A 22,203-nucleotide genomic window follows, 5' to 3' on the forward strand; every position below is an offset into this window, starting at 1 on the left:
TTTTTTTCTTTCATTTTAGATTTAATGGATCAACAAACACACACAAAACAAACCAAAACAACCAACCAAAAAACCCCACCTGTATCAAAAAAGAAAAAAGCCAACAAAAAAATGAACATGGGGCAGAAAATGCTGAAGTTCTGGGACGTGTCTTCCACAGCAGACACGGTGCTTTGACTTACCAGACTCCCGTGTACGACCCCTCACTACTTCACTCCATGGTCCTGCCCCGATGGCATTGAAAGCCTGGATCTGCAGTTCATACTCTGTCCACTCCTCCAGATCTTCAACGGTGTACTCTCTTTCCAACCGGTCATTAATAACCTTCATCAGGGTGGAAGACGGCAGATCCAAACGCCAGAATTTTATCCTGTACCCCACTGACTCTGGATTGCCATTATACTGTGTGTCGGGGAGGGGCTGGCAAACGACAAAGAAAAGCGCAACATTCCTACGTGAAACACATTGCCAGGCTTTCCAAACTATATACCAAGGCTATCTGAACTCGTCTAAGGCCGTATGAAGGCAAAAAAGATCAAGAGGTTGATCTTCTGTCTTATTTATGTTTCATAATCTCTAAATTTCTGTGTTGCTTGAAATTTTCTTTTCATTTTTATCTTTAGTTTTGAACCAAATAGATATGCTTACAGAACTATGCCATTTGCTGTGGGTGTATCAACAGAGATGATATGAATACAATATATTTCAGAGCTTTGTGATTAATTATGGATAGGAATGATAAATTGCTGAAGCATGTGACAAATTCATTTATCGTACACTTTTTTACTGTTTTTACTGACGCTCTGCCTACTCATTTATCAGCAGAGATTTATTCTAGTATTCCAACTCCCCAAGCAATTTCAGAGATTAGAATATGAAATAATTAGCCTACTTCATGAAGTTTAGAGTTTTTTCCCCATAAAACTAACTACATGACGCCACGGATGGGTGAGATTCAGTTCTGAATCACTGGCAAAGCTTGATCCACATGAGCATTTCACAGCTTAGAAGACTGTATTCCACAGGCAAGCAGGGCTAGAAATGTGACCCTTATTCTGTAGGAAGGAATTCCCTGCTCCCAGGGAGACACAGGTCTTGAAAAAAAGATTAAATCATTTCAAATACTGATGTCATTAAGCATAACCATAAGGTGTATCAGGTCATTTTTAGCTGTGGCTCTTGCTCCTCCTGAACCCTGCACACTTTGACTCATGAAAACCAGTTTTCCAGGTAGCACAGCAAGGAAGCACAATCTTAAGAATGTTTTAAAGTCTCTTAAAACAACCTTGAGGCAATTTTGATGGGATATATATATGTCTGGATTTAGTACCAAAGGTTTAATGATGTGGGCATGTTATTCATGTGGTAAAGCCAGGAGTGAGTTATGTGGGTCCTATCAAACGAACTGCAGTGGCTTTGCTTTTCAATGAGTAGTGAGGTGACACCTTCAAGTTGGATGTTTGGTCTTTCAAGGTTCTGAATTAAGTGCAGTGTCCCATTGAGGAAATGGAATTATACCTTTCTGAAGGGAGAAAAACCCTTCTGGTTTCTAGCCTGATTTTGACCTCCAGACATAATGATTTTATGCACAGAAAAGCCAACATTTGGGCAAAAGAAAAGCTGTGCTTCATCAACTTCACACCACAGTAACCCCAGTGGAAAATTCTGCCTAACAGGAGAGAAGAAAAACCATCCTGGAGCAGGTTAATTGCCAAGTAAATCCCAGTGAGGCAACTCTGCAGGCAACTGAGACAGTCAACAGGGCACAACAATGTCAGCAATCACTGCATCTTCACAATTAATCATTTCTTTCTACGTTTTATCACATAACTCCACATCCTTTCACAAATATAATGTTCCTGCAGGAGTGTAATGTGCAAACTTTGCTGCCCTTGAATCACAGCTGTTCAGTACCTGCAGGATGATTGCCAATGGCCAGCGCGCACCTTCTGGGAATGGTTTTGTACAAAGCAAACAACTGAGCCCTAGGAAACTGCAAACTGGCTTGAGTATTATATTCTTGTCCCACGTGTTGACCCAGACTGTGGTACTAGAGAGTCTCAAAAGCCAAGGTTTTACACACAGGCGTATATTCCTCTGATGAAGCAGCAGATATAGTGGCAGTAAGCAATTTAGGTGATTAATAAGGCACTTAAGTAAGTCTCAGATTTCCACCTATTCTGAAAAAGGAAATAATTTTGCTGTTACTCCTTATGCTGAACGCAAGGACAAGGCACTCTGGAGCACTGGCCTGACCCCCTGGGCCAGTAGCTGCACCCCAAGCACTGGTACCCAGCTGCCCTGCACCCCCAGCCCTGCTCGGAGCTCACCACCCATCGCAGCCACAGGCTGGTCTCGCTGGCCGTGCGCACGGTGACGCTCCCAGGGGCAACATCTGGTGGCGCCTGCAGCGTCTGGATGACTCGGGAGGGCTGGCTGAGCGGGCTGGGACCCACCACGTTCACCTGCTGCATCCGGAACCTGGAGCAAAGGAAAGATGCAGTGCATGCTCTACCAGCTCAGCGAATAGCACCTCTCTTTCCAGAATAGGAAAAAGATGGAAAAATACAAATTAGGTCTTTCTAAATGTTCTACAAAGGTCGTTGCATGCAGGTCCCCTTGGTATTCACTGCTGAATGCTTTATGGTAACTGCTTTCAGATCCTCTCAGGTATTAAAAAAATGAAAATGAGATTAGCTTAGGGTCTATTAGAAACTGAGGTATTTGTGTGAGAAATTTATGTTAATTATAGCAGGTCTGATGAGCTTATGCTAGCAGTAAGTGATTTTCTCTTCCAACGCTTGTACAATACATTCAGAAAGGTATTAAAATATCAAACTTTGGATATTCTCATTCCTTGTCAATATAAAAAATATACTAGTGATAACATTTCCCCTCAATTACTGGTTGAAAGAAGCTGATTTATCCCCGTGCTGCATTTTCAGCCTTCCTGCACAAGAAAGATTAAGTTATTTAATATGGCTATACGTCTTTAAAAAATACCCTGTCTGCTTGAAACCATCTCTTCTACAAAAGAAATCCCTATTGGGTCACAAAAGATTTAGAGAAATCTTTTTTCCAGGAAGCACAAAATAATTAAGACGTGCTGTACATTTCAGATACTCTCACCCGTCACAAGCAATTAGCGGTATCCAGCACTGGCACATAAATACATGACCTGTTCATACTAAACAATTTTTGGACCTAATGACTGAGCTTGGGAAAAGGGTGAGCTAGCCAATATAGTTGCATTTGTTTATCTGCTCTGATCTCCCTAGAAAATGCATTAAAGGAAACACATTAAACAAATGCTGTCCTTGATTTCACTCTCAGACAGTGGCACAAAATATAGAGAAGAAGCTGGCCGATAAATATGCGGTCTGATAATTAGCTCTGGCAATGTATTTCCTTGGTGGGCAATGACTAAAGCTGACCAGAAGACAACAAAACCATTCGACAACAACTTTCTAAGTTTCAAAAAAATAATATACAATTGCTTAATACTGAAATAAAACCAAAAAAGCTCGTGTCTGTGCATGCATGAGAGAAAAAGACCAGGCAAAATTCAAGGGGCTGCTTAGGATGGAAAAATCAGAGGAGGGCTGGAAGTGTAAAGATTCCTGTATAACTGGGATCACTCCAGAATTCAATGGATGCAAGAGAGATGCGGGATGTAAAATAAACCAAAAAGTTTAACAACGGAAAAAAAAACCAACCACCCCAAATTCCTCATAGTCTTCCTCAGGATTTTTTATCCCAAAGACATTTCTCCATACCCCTGCTCGGTGTGCAAGTCTTTGCTATTTTGCATGGACGTTGAACACTGAACTCTGGTTTGACCTGCACTTTACTATTCACCTCTGCTTGTTCAGCTTGAAGGATCCGCCTTTATGAGGGCAGCAAAATCTTCTCTAGCTGAAGATAATTTTCCTAAACCTCTGCCCAAGCTCAAAATTTTCAAAGAGCCTTTAGTAAAATGTTTAGCTCTAGAGGATAAGGTGTAAAACACTTCAGAGGAGAGTTTGTGAGAAATTCACTATGTTCCTAGGCTTCTGACTAAAGGAAGAAAATTAGTGTACCAGCACTGAGTTAGCTGTAAATTATACAAGCTTTACTCTGTTGCTCCTGCTACTGGCTCACAGCAGCACATGGGCTGGCTAATACGCCCTTTAGCCAGCGCAGAATGGAGAAGGTTCTGGTAAGCTGATTTAACACTTGCCGCTATATCTCGTTGCAACCAGGCTTTACATTAGCAAGCTACTGCATGAAAGTATTTTTCATTAGGATTGAGTACCTCAAATTCTCAAATCTTGTCTATACTAAAGCAACGCATCACTTGAATTGATTCAAAAAAATCAATCTCGTTTAACTGGGGTGCACCCATCACGTAGATTCACTTCAATCAGTTCGAGCATTGCATATATCTATTAAGCTTAACTTTGTAAATTCTTATAAACAAAGGTTTCATCTCACTGATGTTACCAAATTAAGCTAAGTCAATAAAACAATGCTTAAACTGATGTAAATATGTAATTACACGTTTGCAACAGTTTAACTACAATTGATTTGTCACTGACTGATGTTACACTGGTGCACCCTTTAGATGAGGGAAGTCAGAGGATATCAGTTTCTCGTAACAGCATTTCACTGTGCACTTGGGTTTCCTTTTTCACCTTACAAATCGTATTGTATGTAAATCACAATTTAAAATATAAGACAAGCAATTTTAAGTATAAACGATGAAAACAGAAAACCTTTTCCCTTTTGTTCAGATTATAAGCCACAGCCAGCTGTTTCTGATTAGGAAAGCTGTTGCATGCTGCTATTTACTAATTTTTTTCCATGCTGCAGCTAATTACCTGCTGTTCTTACCTGTAATGAGTGTAAGGAGTAAGGTTTGGTACTTCCAGCATCTGAGCATCAGGTTCATTCTCCACCTCATGAAGATTCACCCACTCTTCTTCATCACCCAGGACACCAACCTGTTCATGGGAAAGGTAAGAAGGAATACAATACAGACTATATATATATATATATATATATATATATGTATCTATCTCAAATAATTTTATACATATAACCTCTTTCACAATGTATGTCACCATAGCAGTGGAAAGACAAATGCTTCTGAACATATATTATCCACTTAATATTAATTTTTATATGACAAGGCACTAGTTATTTGTAAAGCAACAACACAGCCAAGTTAGCCAAGTTTCCTTGTACCTGTTGGGACTTCATCAGGATCCTCTGATAAGATCTCTTCCAGAAAAACACCATGAGAGCGCTAATACCCTGTTCAATCTCGCTGCCACAATACAAAAGTATCAAGAAGTAATATAAGAAAATGAAAAATAGCCTTGATAATAACTCACGGGAGCTGATGCATACTAAGTAAGTCTCAATGGAGGCAAAATGCCACAGAAATGAAGACAGAGAAACAAGAACAAAGTCAAAGAACAAAAACGTTTTAACCTCATCTGCTGGTCTGCACTTTAGACCAGACTTTTCCATGTGCAATCCTTTGTCTTAATTAATTACAACATGTTACTCAACGCCATCCCTCAGCTACAGCAGTCTTAGAAGGGACAAAATGGTGATGAGAACAGAGAGCATTACTTTCCATACAGCTTTCTGGAGATAAAATGAAGATGAATCAGGGCCTAAAAGGAAGCCAACAGGGCATGACAGCCAGGCCAGTATGTGACCCGGGCCCCGCAGACGCCGTGCCAGCAGCCCGGGTGGTGTGTGTAAGCATGGCAGGCATGCGGAGAAGGAGACAGAAAAGGGGTGGCGTGTGGCTGGGCTTCACAAGCGTTGAGACACAGGAGATCTTGAACACGACTCCATGATGTGATTCCTGAACACTGTGCACGATTACCCCCATGTTTCAGCCCTAGGACATGTAGTGCAGCTCCCTCGGCCTACCCCGGCGCCCACAACCGCGGGCTGAAGGATACTGGGGGGTACAGGGGCAGCTATGCCCTTTCGTGTCTGTCTACAGACTTCATATCCACAAAGATGCCTAATCCTTTTTTTAACTTACAGACACTATCTACTCCTACAGACTGCTGTGGCAACAAATTCCAGAAGCTCACAACACGCTGTGTAAAGAGCTATTTGCTTTAATCTTTTTTAAACAGATCCCTTACAAGTTCCGTGGACAAGTTATGGCCACAGACACTGCCAAAGCGCTTGATAGGCAACCCAGCCCAAAGTATCCAGCACACCCCAAGTGCTTCAAAGAGAAAATTAGGTTTCATTCACTCATTATTTTTTTTTCCCCTTCAGGAGAAGCAGCCTGATTTATTTATAGATGTTTTAGTTCTTTGCTCACCCAGGATTTGATGTGCTGCATATTTATGTTTGTGCATGAAGAAATGACACACGGCAATTTAGGCCAAAGAAATAAGTCCTGCATTGCACTGGTGAAAAGAAGCCTCCGTGAGCTTCCCAGCAGAGGGCTGGCTTTCAGAGGGACATGGTTGCACAGGTCTTGATGGGCCTTTCAGCCTTTTTGGTTATCAAGGACACTGCCACACATCAAACAACATTTAAAATAGATGTCAGTGAAGATTACGGGCCTTTTAAAATCCCCGGTCCCAACTGAGCTTCATAAATTTTAGCAAAGTCCATGGATGCAAAAGCATAAAGGAAGCAAGTTGAGGCAGGTCTGCGTGGTAAAACAGAGCAGCCCTAAACTGAACCCAGAGAACAGAGAGATGATCAGGAAAATTAAAAAAAAAAACCAAACCCAAACCAAAAAACCTACACAAACAAAGAAAGGAAGAGATGGTTGATTTCAGTCAAGGAAATCGAGAACACTTTTTAAAAGGGTTTTTGATTAATACTGTAGAAAGTCTATAGTAAATGCTTATTTTTGCAAAACTCCTGGCTCTTAACAGCATCACTTCAAAGTGCTGCAGTAATTGTATAGCAAAATCCATGGTGCTTTGGAAGCTGCAAATAATCTCCAGTAGCGAGTTAGTCATCTTTTTGTATTCTAACAACAGTAAGAGCTTTTTAAAATATTTCTTGCATAGCAAAAAAACCCCTCCAAAACCAACCACAGGTTTCATTTGTTCTGCAGCAGCAGGCAGGTCATTAATACACATTAAGGACCACATGGTTCAGACCCAGAGGCCCACAGAGCTGTGAACAATTGACATTGACTCAAGCTTGAGAGGACTGCAACCCCCCCCACCTGTTTTGCAGCTAGGCATTTACCAGCTGGCTGCAAAGGTGGAAATATTAAGGATCTTTTCTGATTGAGAAGAAGCAAAAGCTTCTGTGTGCCCAGGACTATGGCAAGCCCCTTGAAAGCCACCACAGGAGGCAGCTTTCTGGTTATGAATGCTTTCCCTGGTAGGAATGATGGGTGCAGCCTACGAGCAAATAGCAGATGCCAACCAAGCCAGGCATCTTGATGGTTCCCAAGCTCAGGAGCCAGCTGGTAAACAGGCGGCCACTACCTGTACTGGGAGGTGGGGGACCCTGGGAAAAGCAGGAGCCCAGCCAGTCCCAATTCACTGCTTTTAAGACGTTTTTTTGCTGAAAGGTAGTGACAGGGAGGCAGGAAAAAAAAAAAAAATCAACCACAGGCATAGTTCTGTGATTCAGCAAAAGGTTTTAAGAAAAATGTATCAGGGAACTTGCTTTAGTTAGAATAACACCTTGTAATGTTCTCAGTATCTGGTGCCAGCATTTGAGAAACTCACTCAAATGGTTAGCTCTTCTACTGAAAACAGTAATATATTTTAAGAGTGTGTTTCTTGTGTGAGGAGATTTCCCAATCCAAGAGGATTGAAAGGCGGATGGCTGTAGGGTAGCTTGGTGACCAGCCCGGTGACTTCTGCATGACCTCTGTCTGACTTGCGTGGCCAAGCAATTCTAGGTCAATGTCACCCAAAACAAGTTTCATTTATTTAGCAACAATATCAGAAAGGAGTCTTGGAAGAGAACCTTCAGTGATGGATTTCTATATTTTCAACTTCTGCAAGATCTATAGTAGATTACCAAGTTCCAGGCTCTTGAAGGAAAAGGAAATTATTTTTGTTGAAACACTCTGATGTCAGATCAGAGGAATCGTATCAGTTTCAAGAATCAGAGTACAAAGAGATTCCCACGGGGCAAGAAGAACTATGGGCAGTGGTAAGGATCAAAGAGTCCTTTGAGGGGCAAAGAGAGTCCACTATGAGCTGCTCTGCATAAAATGAAGTTAACGTCGAGGCTTCTCTTTTGCCACTGTGTTTTGGATAACAGCACATGCAAACATCAGAAAAGGATCATGTTTGTTGACAGATGCACACACAGTCATGCACACATTGTTTTAGGAGGCAGATAAGAACACCAACTGCTTTTCTGTTACGGTCAGCCGAAAAAAACCTTAAGAAAGGCTCTCTGCATCTCAGCAGTTCTCCACGCAACAGGGCCACCATCCACAGGGGACCTCAGTACTGCCACAATAAACACACCTATGTCCACCAAGACACTTCACGTAACTCTCAATACCATCAGCCATCACAAATCAGCACATATTCATCCCCATCTCTCAGCAGTTCCCAAGGCACTACATTCAATAAAAGGGCACATTCATTTATTACAGCAATGAGACAGTATTAAACAACACTGGAAGTGATGTCAGAACCCTTTACTTCTCTATGCATTTGGTTTCTCCATTTCTAAAAAGGAAAATGTTACATATTTTATAAAGTGACTTAACGTTTCCTGATTGAATGCACTATTATGAGCAAAGTTGCAGGATTTTGACTTAAATGAAACAAAAAATAATTAAAATTTGGAATGAAAAAATAATTTGCTGGGGTATTTTCTATAAGACAGTAATGCTTCCCAAATTTTGAACGGTTATGAAGTACTAACTGCAGGAAAGGAAAACACAATGTTTCTGTACATTATAGAGGTACCCTGTGTTCTGCTATAGTTCAAGATATGTCAGACTTTTCATTATAGAGGTCCATAACTCACACATTTGAAATCACTTTGGGAGAAATTCGGTTCACAGGATGTCAGCATGGGTGCAATTTTTTTTCTTACAAAATCCTTAAATCGATTCAGCCATTTCTGATTTAAAGATTGGCAAAGGCATAAAATTGTCAGAGTTTCAGACACTTTATTTACCAGCTCTGAAGTAAAAATGACAACAAGAGAATCACCTCATACAACGGATGAATCCTATCTGGGTCACTGACTTAACCCACGAAACCTGATAAATTCATGGTTAAAAGTTACAGACTTACTTTCCCAACTCACAGCTTTACAAGTGAACGCAGTGGTACTACTTAAAGGGTTTTACTACTTTAAAACTCTCCTACTGCTCACCATGATATTCATACAAAATCTCTTTCAAAATGGCAGAAAGACTTCAAGCCAAACCACTTTCTTTATTAGCCCATACACTCATGGCTCCATGACTCGCGATAGCTCTTCACCAGTGGCCTTAAGCCATTCATTCCACAGGTCTTCTCTTGCCTCAACACCACCACTAAGCACCACAAAACCACATCAAAATTGGCAGAAGGTAGCCCAGCTTTTCTAATTAGCCCAGCAGCCGCCAAGGCTCTGTCCTGATGATATCACCTATGTCCTTTGCCTGACAAAACCCCAGGAAAAATCCAGTCTGAGAAAAATATGCTGAAACTGGATTGCAGCAGATAGAGTGCAAACGTGGAACCACGTGAACAACAACAGGAATTCACGATCATTCTTGGTTGCCAATTGCCAGAAAAAATGTTTATAATCTATACTCTAACTGCATCTGAGAGTACAGGACGGTTGGAAGGATTTACTGACATTTTTGGGGATGAGCACGTTACCTGTGAGTGTCAGTGCCACAAGGCAGTTACTGCTGGTCCCTCTGACCAAGTGTCAGCAGAACCTTTATATCACATTAGACCCTCTTCTCTTTAAATTATACTGTATGTAATGCAAAAACAATGTTAGAAATATTTTTTAAATAGCATTGGTACATTTTTGTAGTTATCCATTTGGAAATCCAGTTTCCTCCACTCCTCTGAGTCCAATGTAAAGAAGAAAAACAAAGAGTCTGGTGATTTTTAAGAAATCCCTTCAGAAGTACAGAATGTAGCTTCACTAGAAACACAGAAATAGGATTTTTGATGCTTGATATTTCAGTACCTACCAACACTACAATCTTAAAGACCTGATTCCCCTCTCATGTTCGTTGACATAATTGAGAATTAGTTCCACAGTGGCTCCCATGAACTTAAACCCCAGCACAAAAAGCAGAAGCCAAGGCCAGATGTACAAAATTTCACGTCAACTGGAATTCCCAGCTGTGTTTTGCACCTAAATTGTTCATGAAGTATCAGACTTCAAAAAATGGCACCCAGCCAAAATGGAAGACTTGGAAGATTTTCTAGACCTGCCCTTATGAAGGAAGCTTTCTACCACACAGAGAAACCAAGGTGGCAAACCTGCTGGCGGCAGGCTGTTTGGGTGGGAATAGAGAAGAGCTGAAGTTTGTCTGTAAGGACTCAGACACGGAGAGTAAAGGGGATATTCCCAGTAGAGATGGAAGAGATGATGTAATACACAAGGGATGTCCAATGCAAAGCCACCACCCAGCTGTACAGGGGGGGACGCAGATGAAGTACACGACAGCAGCCAGTAGTTGTTGGTCACACTTTGCCATGAAGACACCAGCAGCAGAAGTACAGTGCAAAGAGAACAGAGCTGTGTAGGAGATCAGCTTGATTCTCCTCCTCCCAGGACAGATCGTGCTGTACAAGATCTTGTACTAACTACAACATGTTTTTTTTTTCCCAAGCTATTGGCTGTTTTCTGCTACTCTGCACCTTGTTGCAAACTTTCAGGAAGGCTAATGGTCAAAAAATGTGCAAATGGGTAGAGATGTAGTCCCCATACCTGCTCAGAGAGAATCTTTATTCTCTAATTTAACTGATTAATTGCAAAGTACACTAGAACATACAAATTAAGGGTTTAAATGTGATCCTATCGCTCAGCAACACCACCTGTTTTAAAATCACATTATGCAAGCCCACACCTTAAGTGGTTTTTAATTTAATGATAAGGCATGAAACACTTGACAGTGCTATTAAAGGCTGTACATGGGCCAGTGAATGAAAGATCCTGAAAGAAAAAATCCTCCATACGTTTCTGTTTAGAAAATACCACTGTAGGTTGGGTATAACTGCTGCCCTTCAAGCTAACCTAGTCCTAAGGAACAAAGATGGTTGTCCATGCCAAAATACACATTGCAACAGCAGCCTACATCCCAGCACAGACATCACCGCTTGGAACAGAGTATGTGGAAGGCACAAGTGAATGCTGGGGTGTCACTGGCATCTGTTTTGTGAAGGCTTGTGTGCCTTTGAAAGGTAGGCAGGGAAACCTGTGCAGTCCAGAGGGCAGGTCCAAGGCAACTTAGGTCCAAGTCAGGACAGAAGCATTCCCCCTTTCATCTCTGCTCCCACTGCCATGTCTCCATCCCCTGTCCTTGCAACGGTGCTCTTCTGATCACACGTGGCCTGCACAGAGTCAATCTGCCTGAAACTCATTTGTTCTCGGCTGGACCAAGTCTTGTAGCAGCTCCAGGTATGATCACACCAGAATCAGTGCACGCAGAAGGCAGGAGTAAGGAAGTCTTGGTAAGAGTGATGGGGATGAAAAGAAGGAATGAGAGCAGGACAACAAGAACTGTGGTTTGGATTGACTGAAGGTGCTGCAAAATCCCACTTTAAGAAAGAATTTGAGTAGAGTGTTGGCAGAAAGGGGCTGTGAACATAGGATTACATGCAGCTGTTACCTGGAAACAGGATTTACTTCATCCTTAAGGAGTCACTAATTTCTCTGCATACACAAAAAGATTTTTGTTAATCATGTGAGCAGGATTTTTTTTTTTTTTTAACTAAACCCACTTTGAACAACTTTTCTTGTTATGCCAAAGCTAAACAGTGAGGTACGGTGCCGAAGGAACTTGCAGGGTAGCTGTGGTGAAAAGAACTGCCCAGACTCCGCAAAGACTTTGGCTGTGCTCCTGCCCCAAATGAAGATCTCTCATTCCTGGATCCAGGTTCTATCAGAACCACTAACCCCTTGACTTTCCTAGCAATGCATGAGATGTTGATGAGGGTCTGTGAACAAGAAAGTTCCTCTCTTCCCTTCCTGCATGCCAAGAACCCTCTAACCACTATTTGTACCCAGGGCTCTTCAAGGATGCAGATGAACATCGTGGTAATTACTATCGCTGTTTTAAAGCATTCACATTTACTTCACTTTGGTGGCATTCTGCAACTCACAGAATTAACTGATCTCTAGCAATATCAAAGTGGTGCTCCACCACAAAAATGCTTCTCAGAATGTGCCAAGCCACCATATTATGGGCGTGGAGTGTTTAATTCCATGATATGCAATAGTGTGTATGTAAATGGTACAAAATGTACCAACTCGTTCACAGCGATCTCATTACCAAGTGAAGTGATTGTATCAACACGTCCAAGTGGTGACGGTGATTTAAGAAGTCCAACATTTGGTCTTAAAAACAGATTATATTATTTATAAAGCTCTGTGGGTGGAAAGGAAGAAGCAAATCTCATCTGTCAGAAGAACAAATGAGGAATATATAACTCTTCCAAGGCATAATGACAGCAGAAAGAGGGATATTGTTTAAATCTGATGAAGAAGAGAATTCATCCTATTCACATCTAGAGGCCTGGATAGAAAAACTCAGCACAATCCATTATAAGAGAAAAACACACTCAGACTCATGAATAATGGTATCTTTACTGTTCAGTGCAATTCTTCCTATACTTCTGACTAAGATAATTCCAGGTTTGCACCTGGTTTGAAAATACACCTAACAGAACCTAAACACAGGTTTCAAATTCTTTTTTAAATAAATGGATGGACTTAAGTTTTGCTGTATGTGTTGCTGATGATGCATTTGGTGTTCTTCTGAACGTAAGCAAAGCTGCTTTACAAAAACCCACATAAATTATTTAAAGGATAAGCATTCTCACCTTTGTATACATATATATATACACATATATATAAAATATCTACATTTTTTTGTTGTTGTTCCTTTGAACAGAAGCTACAGCATTCACATGACCCTTTTCTCACTGGCTCCTGCACAGACATTTCTCAGCTAAGCCTCTCGAGCTCCCTTGCATTCCCAACCTTTCCAGGAACCCCTGCACAGCTACCACCAGGACATTTACTGAAGAGCTTTGATCCAAAAGTAAACAAAAACTGTAATCTAAACAACAACTCACTGTCTAGACCATTTTTAAGCCTTCAGAAACTTCATAAAGAGCTAATTTGTGAGGGACGTACCTGGCCTTCGACTATCCACTTGGAGATGGAGGTTTTGCCATCGTACCCTGGGCGGAACTGAAGCGTGGCAGAGCGAGGGCTGATGTTGGAAATCACCAGGTTGGATGGAGCACCTGGAAGTTCTGAAGAAATAGAAATGGGAGGTGGAAACGCTCTTTGTCTTTGGCCTGGTAACACAGATTGACATTCAGTGTTGCAGCATATAAAATACCTTGCTAACAATTATAATAAGGAAAATAGCTGTTGGTTGTTTTTTTTTTCTTTTTGGCAGAGCATTACATACAGCGTTACTATTTCTGCTGCTCTGAGAATGCACCACATTTTTATAGATTGAATGAGAAAAGAAAGCGCCCATCTACAGAATTACAGCTACTGTTTTAGAGAAGCTGCTCAACTGACAAAGCATGATGGCTCAGCGGGGAAGGTACTTCCCAGCTCCACATCTGCCAGTCACTTGCCAGGTCACCTAATCCCACAGTACTTCTCTTTCTCCAGAATGAAATGTCAATAATTTGCATTTACTTCTTAGAGTGAATACAAGTTTAATGTATTAACAACAGAAAAAGACTCAAAAGTTTGGGTAGTGTATGGGGAAGATTGTGTGATTCTTGTATTGACCTGTAATAGATGGGGTTTAGAGGGCATTTCTGATGCCTGAATAAAGTAGATAATTTCTTTAAAAAATTCTTGCAAATAAAGAGGGTGACCTTCTATGAGGAAAAATCCGCAGTTCCAATCAGATCTTTGCCTCACATCAGTCAAGCTTACAGCAGCATTTACATTTTTAATATTATCTGTATTATCAACAAAAGCAAGCCCAGGAAAGAGATTAAATATAGATTGTTTAGAATAAATTCCCAATAGTACCTGCATTCATAAGTAATGGAAATTACTGTTATAATCAGTAATCATTCATAATGTTGTACTATGTCCAAATGCAACAGGCAAAAAAAGGGCAGCTTTTTGGCATATATTTCAAGTATGCATGAATGCACAGTATTTCTTGATTCTTAGTTCACATTTGTGGGAGCTACGATCGATAAACTAACCCTGACCAAGGCGGATAATGCTGTTATCTGGCTAACAACAGGGAGCATGGCATTGATCCAGTCTACAGCTTGTCACAGTTACCTATGATTAGGGAAAAGAAAGGCAAACATACTTCAAGACATACAGAAAAGTTCAAAAATACCAGAAAACGGAAAAACTGGATTACCCTCAGTGATGTACACTAACTGCTCCACTTTGGAAAATTCTGCTTATGTAAGTTATAAATTAACTGAAACAGTTTGTCTGAGGTATGAATTGGCTTTTTAGTTTGCTTTCTCTAGTGGATGAGGGAGAGCACAGAATTTGAAAACCGAAATGCAACAAGGTTAAATTTACAAGTGCCCAAATGGCAACTCAGACAAGGCAGTACAGGACTCTCTCCTCCCAAATGTTTCTCAGGCCACAACCCTCAGATCATAGAAATAAGGTTTTAGTTTCATTATACTTGTCCTCTCTTAGGTGACATAAGCTATACTACATAAAAATGGAAAAACCTTTCCCTTTCAGCATCACCCAAACTCTGTTTTTCCCCTAAGCAATCCTTTCTGAACTGATTCAGGCTCCATTCTTATGTTACTTTGTAAATGTCAAGAATTTCTGTATTGTATCCACTTTATTACTTTGTCCATTCCTTCTGCCATCCCTACAAGTTTTTTTGTATTTGTATTAAACAGCCTCAACTTTCCGGTAATCTCAAATTGCAAGTGTGCTGATGTTGATGTTTTAATCTGTTCTAAAAATTAAATTTGTATTATGCAGTAAAGAATTCAGATGTTTTATAAATAAAACCATTTTTATTATTACTGAACCAAAGTAATTTGTGATCTTCGGAACACAGATACATGAAGAATCAGCCCATATTAATTTGTTTCAATGCAGTTTCACCAACCTGGGGGTACACCAGAAGAGATGGTGGAGGACGTGACCCAGCCACTGCCTTTTGCAGTCACAGCTGCCACCTCGATGGTGTAGGTGGTGAGAGACGACAGCCCGGTGATCTTGTACTCCAGCGTCGTGTTGGGTAGCGTGCGGGCAAGGCGAGATTCATTCCTGCCATATACCTCCCAGGAGATCTGGTACCCTGAAAAACCATTACACAGAAGTCAGGGGGCCATAGCAGTGATGAAGTCTATTTTTTCTTCTAAAGCACAGTTATACAATAACCCAGAGCCTGGTAAATTCCTGCATCCGCACGATTTGCTTGTGGTCAGTGGTGGCATGACTTGTTTCTCATTCTACTCCATTGTGGCCATGTTTTATATGCAGAAAAATAAAGAATACTGAAGTAAACACCAGCTAAAATACCCAAGTATTTTTTGAATTTTGTTATTTCCAATAAGCAATTGCTGTAGGTACCCCACAGGGTATCATCTGCCCATCAAGTTACAGCTTAGGGGACATGGGAGTCTCAGCTGATGCGCCCTTTTTTCTATGACGATACGCTGCTTGCTTGGTTAGGAAACCCAGGGATAGTTTCTGTAAGGAATGAACGTTGCAGAAGGGTGGACTTTCATTCTGTGAACTCGATGAAGCAAATAGGAAGAAACCTGGAAAATGTAAAACCTTCTCACCAGCTGGAATATCTAATTAAAAATCTGTGTGTGCTTAGTAAGGCTACTCCCTTTCGAGGCTGAAGTAACCATCAGCAGAAATACTCACCAACCTGACAATAACAATCAGGCAGGAACATTGTGCGAATCTTCTAGGAACCGAAAAACCTCTACTCCCCACTGCTTGTTCCTCATAGAAATCCTTCAGCTGGGTGAATCATTATCCTTTCTTTCAAAACCATAGTGTGGCCAACACATTGTCCAAAACTGCACTCACCCTGACCTCCACGTTACTCCTCTATCACAACCAGGTTTTCATTTTTATTACTTTTATAGCCATTTGCCTTCCAAGAACTTTTGAAACTTTCTACTGTCTGATTTGCTCAATTTTACCTCCGAATCCGCTTGTCCTCCTCCTGCCCAGTCCCACTTTATTCTCGTTTGAACCCATTTGAACCTCACTGTGCCAGTCTCCAGAGAGCGAGTCTGAAAAGTTTGCTTGATTGCAGCTTTCTTTGTGACTTGACTTGGGGGGGAGAAGTGGTGGGGGGAATACACATAGCTCTTGAATGCCTCTGAAATGGAAGTGAGTGAAAAGGACTAACAGAAAGGAACCCCACTGAGTGAACCCTGCACAAGGCAAGCTGCTGGCTAGAGAAAATCCCTGCTGGGCTCCTGTTCCCATCATCTAAGATGAGGAATTCAGAGCAGCTGGGGGGCTTGATGTTTCTTCCTCCTTTTTTTTTTTTTTTAACAAGATAAGCTGATTAACGTATACAAATTGACACAGCAAAATACCTTATGGTGTTAAGCAACCAGCTCGTGAACTAAAAGCACAGTGAGAAATATTTCTGTGAGAGTTTGAGGTGTGAGATATTACTCTTCCCCTGGTACTAGCTGACATTAACCCAGTTTTGCATGAAAATGGGCTCAGGGTGCTCACATAGTCGCTAATTACATTTCAGGTGAAGGGGCAGTGATAAGGAGAGGGGATATTTCAACAATTCCACTACACTGCAACCACTTGTCTGACTATGAACTACCTAGGGGAAGGGGAAAAACTCCTCAGTGTTCATCTGGAACCAGTTCCAAGTGAGTATCTGAATGGGAATTAAGTAAGTCAGTAATTCACCAATCTCTCAGAGACACCGTGACGTTCTGATGTGCTCTGGGAAGGCATCATTTACCAGTGATCAGACTTTATGTATCACAGACAAGATTATCATCTGTATGAAGGTTTTGACAAAATTTCAGGACTGTATTGCCTTTATCAATAAAGGGCGAACAGAGAGATGGAGGGTGACTGTCCCCTCTATCAGATGCTCAGTGAAAAGGTGTGAAAGCTCCAAACAGAACGACTATCACAAACACCCCTTTCTTTCAAAAGCCACGGTGCTGCTTGCTCCAGACAGGGCAATGCAGAAGAAGGAGAAGAAGTCTGTGAAAGGTACAGCTGTTGGTCTCCCCACTTCCCAACAGAGGACACAGAACCGGCAGCCGTGTCCCCAGCCGGCAGAACGTCCCCGTGCAGCCTTGAATGGAGCAGAGGCTGGGCAAGGGCCGTGCTGCAGCTCACCTGCCTGCCTGAGGACAGCGGATGGGCTGGCTGCACCTGCTCCGAACCCTGCGTGGGCTCCTGCAAAGGGAATCAGGGGGCATCACCTCACAATAAAAAAGATGGGTTGCTCGAAGAAATAAATAACCAGAAGAAGGAACTGGACTTTTAACGTTCCCTCTATCCATTTGTTACTTAAAAACAACCAAAAGTTTCATCTGCCACACACTAGGCAACCTTAAGTGATTGAGGCATCTCCTCCCCCATCTAGATAAGCTTTGGATATACATCAAATGTTGGTGATTATTCTTTGAACATTTTCTATTTTCTCTTTTGTAACCACAGGGTTGAAACCCAGCTTTCCCACCCATTAGGCACATAGTCTGTGTACCTATTTTCTGAAAAAATATTCACCCGGAAAAATATCCTGAGCTCACATGCAAATTGAAGCAAAGGCAAAGAGGCAGAGTTTGCTGTTGGATATTTCAGTCCTGAATGGATAGTTAAATTCTAGTCATATTAAAAAATGAACATACATACATACATACCGAGCAGACACAAAGCCGAATGTAATCATGCAGAACAAAAACAGATGAAAAAAAGAACCGCTGAAGGAAAGGAACAGCATCCACCATACCCCCAAGTAGCACTAAAGCCACAATGAGTGACAGATGGGCAGAACTTTAGGACATGTGGTTGGTAAAAACGCGCTCTCTGTTTTACAGATGTGATGGCTGCCAGAAACGGTCACGGGGGAGCCTGGCCAGCCTGGGCTGGGAGTGTGTCCCCTCTGGCTTCAGGGGGAGCACAGGAAAGGTCCGCGGAGCCTTCCCGCATGCCTGGGCACTGCCCTCCCCACAAACCACTGCCTAACGGAACCGAATGGCCAGAGAAGTTTCAGAAATAATTTTCTGTTGATTGGAAGTAAATTCTCTACAAGAGAGCAGTACACCCAATCACAAACTGTCCGTCTACATCCAGGTCCTCATAAATCAATGTTTACTGAGAGAACGAGGAAGATCCTGAGATTTACAGCAAGAGTAATGGGCAATTTCCCAGAGCAGGCTGGCTGCCGGGCGCCACCCTCCGCGCTTTCCTCCTCCGAGCTCTGCTGCTGGGAACAACAAGGCCCAGTAAAGATATCAATGAGCAGAAATGATGAATAATTGCCTCCCCTAAGCACTCAGATCTCCAAGCAGCCCTCTATAAACCTCTGAGGTACTTGGGGCATGAACGATTTTGCTATTCTCTCCCAAACACAATTTGCATCCTTAAAGACTTTTCTTTATCAACTTTGCTGGGCATTCTTACATGGGTATTTCTTTCTGAACAACAGAGCTTCTGGAGTTAATTCTTTCTGAAACAGTTTGCCCCAAATATAACACTGTCCATCACTGTGCTCCACCAGGTTTCAACCCAATCTGGGAGGCAGCAGCTTGTCTCTAGCAAAGCAATTCTGCCACGCTAAGTATAGTGCTGCCAGCTTGTGCTTAACAAGGATGAGTATTGCACCATCTCACTTAGCCAGCCAGCCCTGGATTTAGATACCTAAATTTAAGCACTTGGGCTTGAAGGCTTTGGACATCTTCACTGAATCAATACTGCTTTCAGAAGTCATTAGTTTCTGTTCTCAAACTACTTCAATCAATGCATATTCCAGGAAGGTTACCATGGTATAAAGGCATAAGATAACCTGCATAAGGGCTCCACATACACTATGAGCAGCACAGAAGACACACGCACAAATGGTGCACGTTACAGACATACAGAGGAAACACCGGCAAGTGCAAGTCCTATCAAAATAATTAGACCTGTCAAAGCTAAAACGTTTCAGGAAATTAGACTGATATAACATTTCAATGTTCAGGGGCCAGAAGCCCTGATTGTTTCTTAACTCCTAAAATGTATTTTGTTTTTACAAGTTATAATACACTTTTCTAAAAAATAAAATTAAACATATCAGTGTCAATGCTCCCAAAACAAAATATTTTGATATGTGTGAAATGATCTTCTCCCTTCCCAGCTATGATTTCTAGCTCTAGTAATTTAAGATTTGGGAGCTTTCTTGTACTTCAGAACCTTGAAAGCCTTTGTTAAATGGAATGTCCATCCTGTCCAGCTGCAATAGCTTCCCATCTGAAAACAATATTGCCTCTGTTGATAAGAACTAGAGTTTTACTCAACTATTTAGAGCTTCCTTTATGAAAAATAATGAGGTTGCTGATGTTGTATCTACACTAGCGTACAGTAAATAGATAAACAGCTTGTCAAATGGCAAGCTCATCAAAGAGAAGCAAGACAATTCTGAACCCTTGTGACAGTTTCTACAAAATAAAGTAATGCCATGCAAATTCTGTCACAAGGTCCACAGCCAGATCATTTGATCACAGATGACAGATAATGCTGATTTCAGACTCGGTCTTGATTGCAAATCTTAGCAATGCCAATTCAGATTTTGCAGCTGTAAACTTCATGTAGGAACCCCCCACCTTTGGGGCAAAGGCCAAACACTGTCTCACAAAGTTTCAGAAATTTAGTAACACAGGTGGAGGTCACAGAAGATTTAATAAGACCAGAACCACCATGGGGAGCTGATTTCTAATACAGACTGCCTTTTCAGTGACCACAACCATGAGCTGCCAGTACCTGGACCCATACTTTCTATAAGGTGCCTTAACTGACATTTCAATTACCCAAAAGAGGTACCAGGAAACCAGTGCTCACAGTAGCCAGTACTCCCTAAATGCAATATTACACAAACATTTTTTCACTGCAATGATACATTCCACCCCACACACATTCCTAAAAAAAAAAAAAAAAAAAGAGAGAGAGCAGCTGATACTTGCCTGTAAGGATGCCATTTTTCTCTACAGGTTCTTGCCAGCTGACCTTGAGAGACGTGTCCAGAATCTCAGTGAAGCTCAGGTGTCCCACCGCTCCTGGCTCTGGCAATCAGAAAAGGAAATCTGTTAACAGGAGAACCCCACTTACTTTTGATCTGATTCATGTGGCAAGGTGAGGGCTGAAGAAATAAAACACTGAGCTGGGGCCAAGGGAAGCCTGCTGGAAACTTCAGTGAGAGCTGCAGGGGAGAGGGGAAAACGCAAGGTGTTCAGAAGCACTCTGGCTAGCATCACATAAATTATTTTATCCAGTCATCACCCTAACTGTGCAGAGAACTAAAGAGAGCGGCAGCAGGAGACTCGCACACAACTTGTTCTCTGCCTCTCTTCTTGATCTAACCTAATTAGAACAATCAAGCTGGCAATCCTGGAAGCAATCGCGTTGCTGTTTTCCCTCAACAACAGCGTGCAGCATTTACCTGCGCTGCTGTGTGTGCTTACCTGGCCTTGGGTCTGCAGCACCACCACCAGCACCCCCACAGCTAGAAAGAAACTTTTGCCTATGCAAGGTCAGAGCAAGGACAGAGTCACCGACCCACTGCTTGGATAGAGTCTCTCGAAACAACTCTAAAAACGTCCAACATAATGGCAACTGTCTTCTGTAAAATGAATACAAGTGTGTGAAACTTTTTAAAGGATTTTTATGATGTAGCTCAAGCGCTCTTAAAAATTTCAGCTCCCTAGTGTGCAATGAAAGAACATAAAATGGAATGACTGTCAAGAATATGCCATCCTCCCTCAATTTTGATCTTCAAGGAAGACATCCTGACTGATTTTTGATCCAACTGCTGTTCTTTCTTCAATCGATGTACTGGAAAAAGGAGGTTTTGTTCACTTTATATTCACTGTGCTTCTGTCATTGGATCCCTGCCCGAGTATCCTCCAGCTCCACTGACATCAGTTGGCAATTTCTCGTTTGCAATTTCGTATTTTGTTTCCTCTTCAATGTAGTCCAGTTTCTCCTTCCCCTCCAGCTATGATAAAAAAACCCCAAAGCCTGCCAGTAGGTCAGCTACAACCACATTTGCAATTCTGCAATCCTAGTGAGGAAAATTTCCAAATCCATTCTGCAATATCTAGTAGTCAAAGCATTACAGAGAGAACGCTGATCCGGCAGTGATCTCAGGAATACCCAACGAGAGCACAGAAATGATGACTGTTTGGGACCACGTGTCTGCAGAAGTGCAGACCGTACACTCGCAGAGCTTTACTCCAATTAGCTCCTGCAGTCACAGTCCAATTTTAACATCATAATGAAAACCAGGTGCAGGTTACTCCAAGCCAGGGCACAATGCTTCTGACTGCATGTCAGACTTTATTTGACCTACAGTTCATCAGCAAACAGATCTGTTTGCACTATTTTTTTTCCTAAAGGATTGACTAACTTTGCTATACAGACAGAAAATTATCACCTGAGAACATGAATGACAGTCCTTTCGAACCTTTTTTCCCACCACATAAATCCTGAAGCAACTTAGATTCAATGAGTTCTCCACAAAGGTGCATTATACCATCCTGCACTTAACTTCTCAGTCACCATGAAAACCGAAGAAAGCAACTCTGAAGGATTGAAAAAAAAAAAAAAAGGGAAAAAATCCTGCTCATCTCTGCTGCTGAGGCCCCTTACAACATACAGTTGCATACACCAAGAAATGTTTTAAATGTTTTACAAAATAAAAGTCTGGCTTTTTCTTGTTTTACGTTTCATGATGGAATTTTCTTCTGTTTAAAATGGCACATGATCCCAACACTTCCCTGAGATACTTTCCATGTCTTGACTGTGCCCTTTTTCCCACTTTGTGCAAAATCT

At 41.7% G+C, this 22,203-nt stretch overlaps 1 protein-coding gene across 4 annotated transcripts in view; it reads right to left on the reverse strand.

Annotated features, from left to right (window-relative positions):
* SDK1 (sidekick cell adhesion molecule 1) overlaps positions 1-22,203 on the reverse strand; it is a 412,574-nt gene that overhangs the window by 83,633 nt on the left and 306,738 nt on the right. For all 4 annotated transcript variants that reach the window (XM_055708535.1, XM_055708536.1, XM_055708537.1 and 1 more), the window contains 6 exons: positions 20,337-20,435; positions 15,275-15,466; positions 13,336-13,457; positions 4,873-4,982; positions 2,331-2,481; positions 183-420 (listed from right to left, as the gene is read on the reverse strand). In XM_055708535.1, the coding sequence (XP_055564510.1) occupies positions 183-420; positions 2,331-2,481; positions 4,873-4,982; positions 13,336-13,457; positions 15,275-15,466; positions 20,337-20,435 (912 nt within the window). The remainder of the gene's footprint in view (positions 1-182; positions 421-2,330; positions 2,482-4,872; positions 4,983-13,335; positions 13,458-15,274; positions 15,467-20,336; positions 20,436-22,203) is intronic.

Source organism: Falco cherrug, chromosome 4, assembly GCF_023634085.1.
Source record: "Falco cherrug isolate bFalChe1 chromosome 4, bFalChe1.pri, whole genome shotgun sequence".
NCBI classification, from domain to species: Eukaryota; Metazoa; Chordata; class Aves; order Falconiformes; family Falconidae; genus Falco; species Falco cherrug.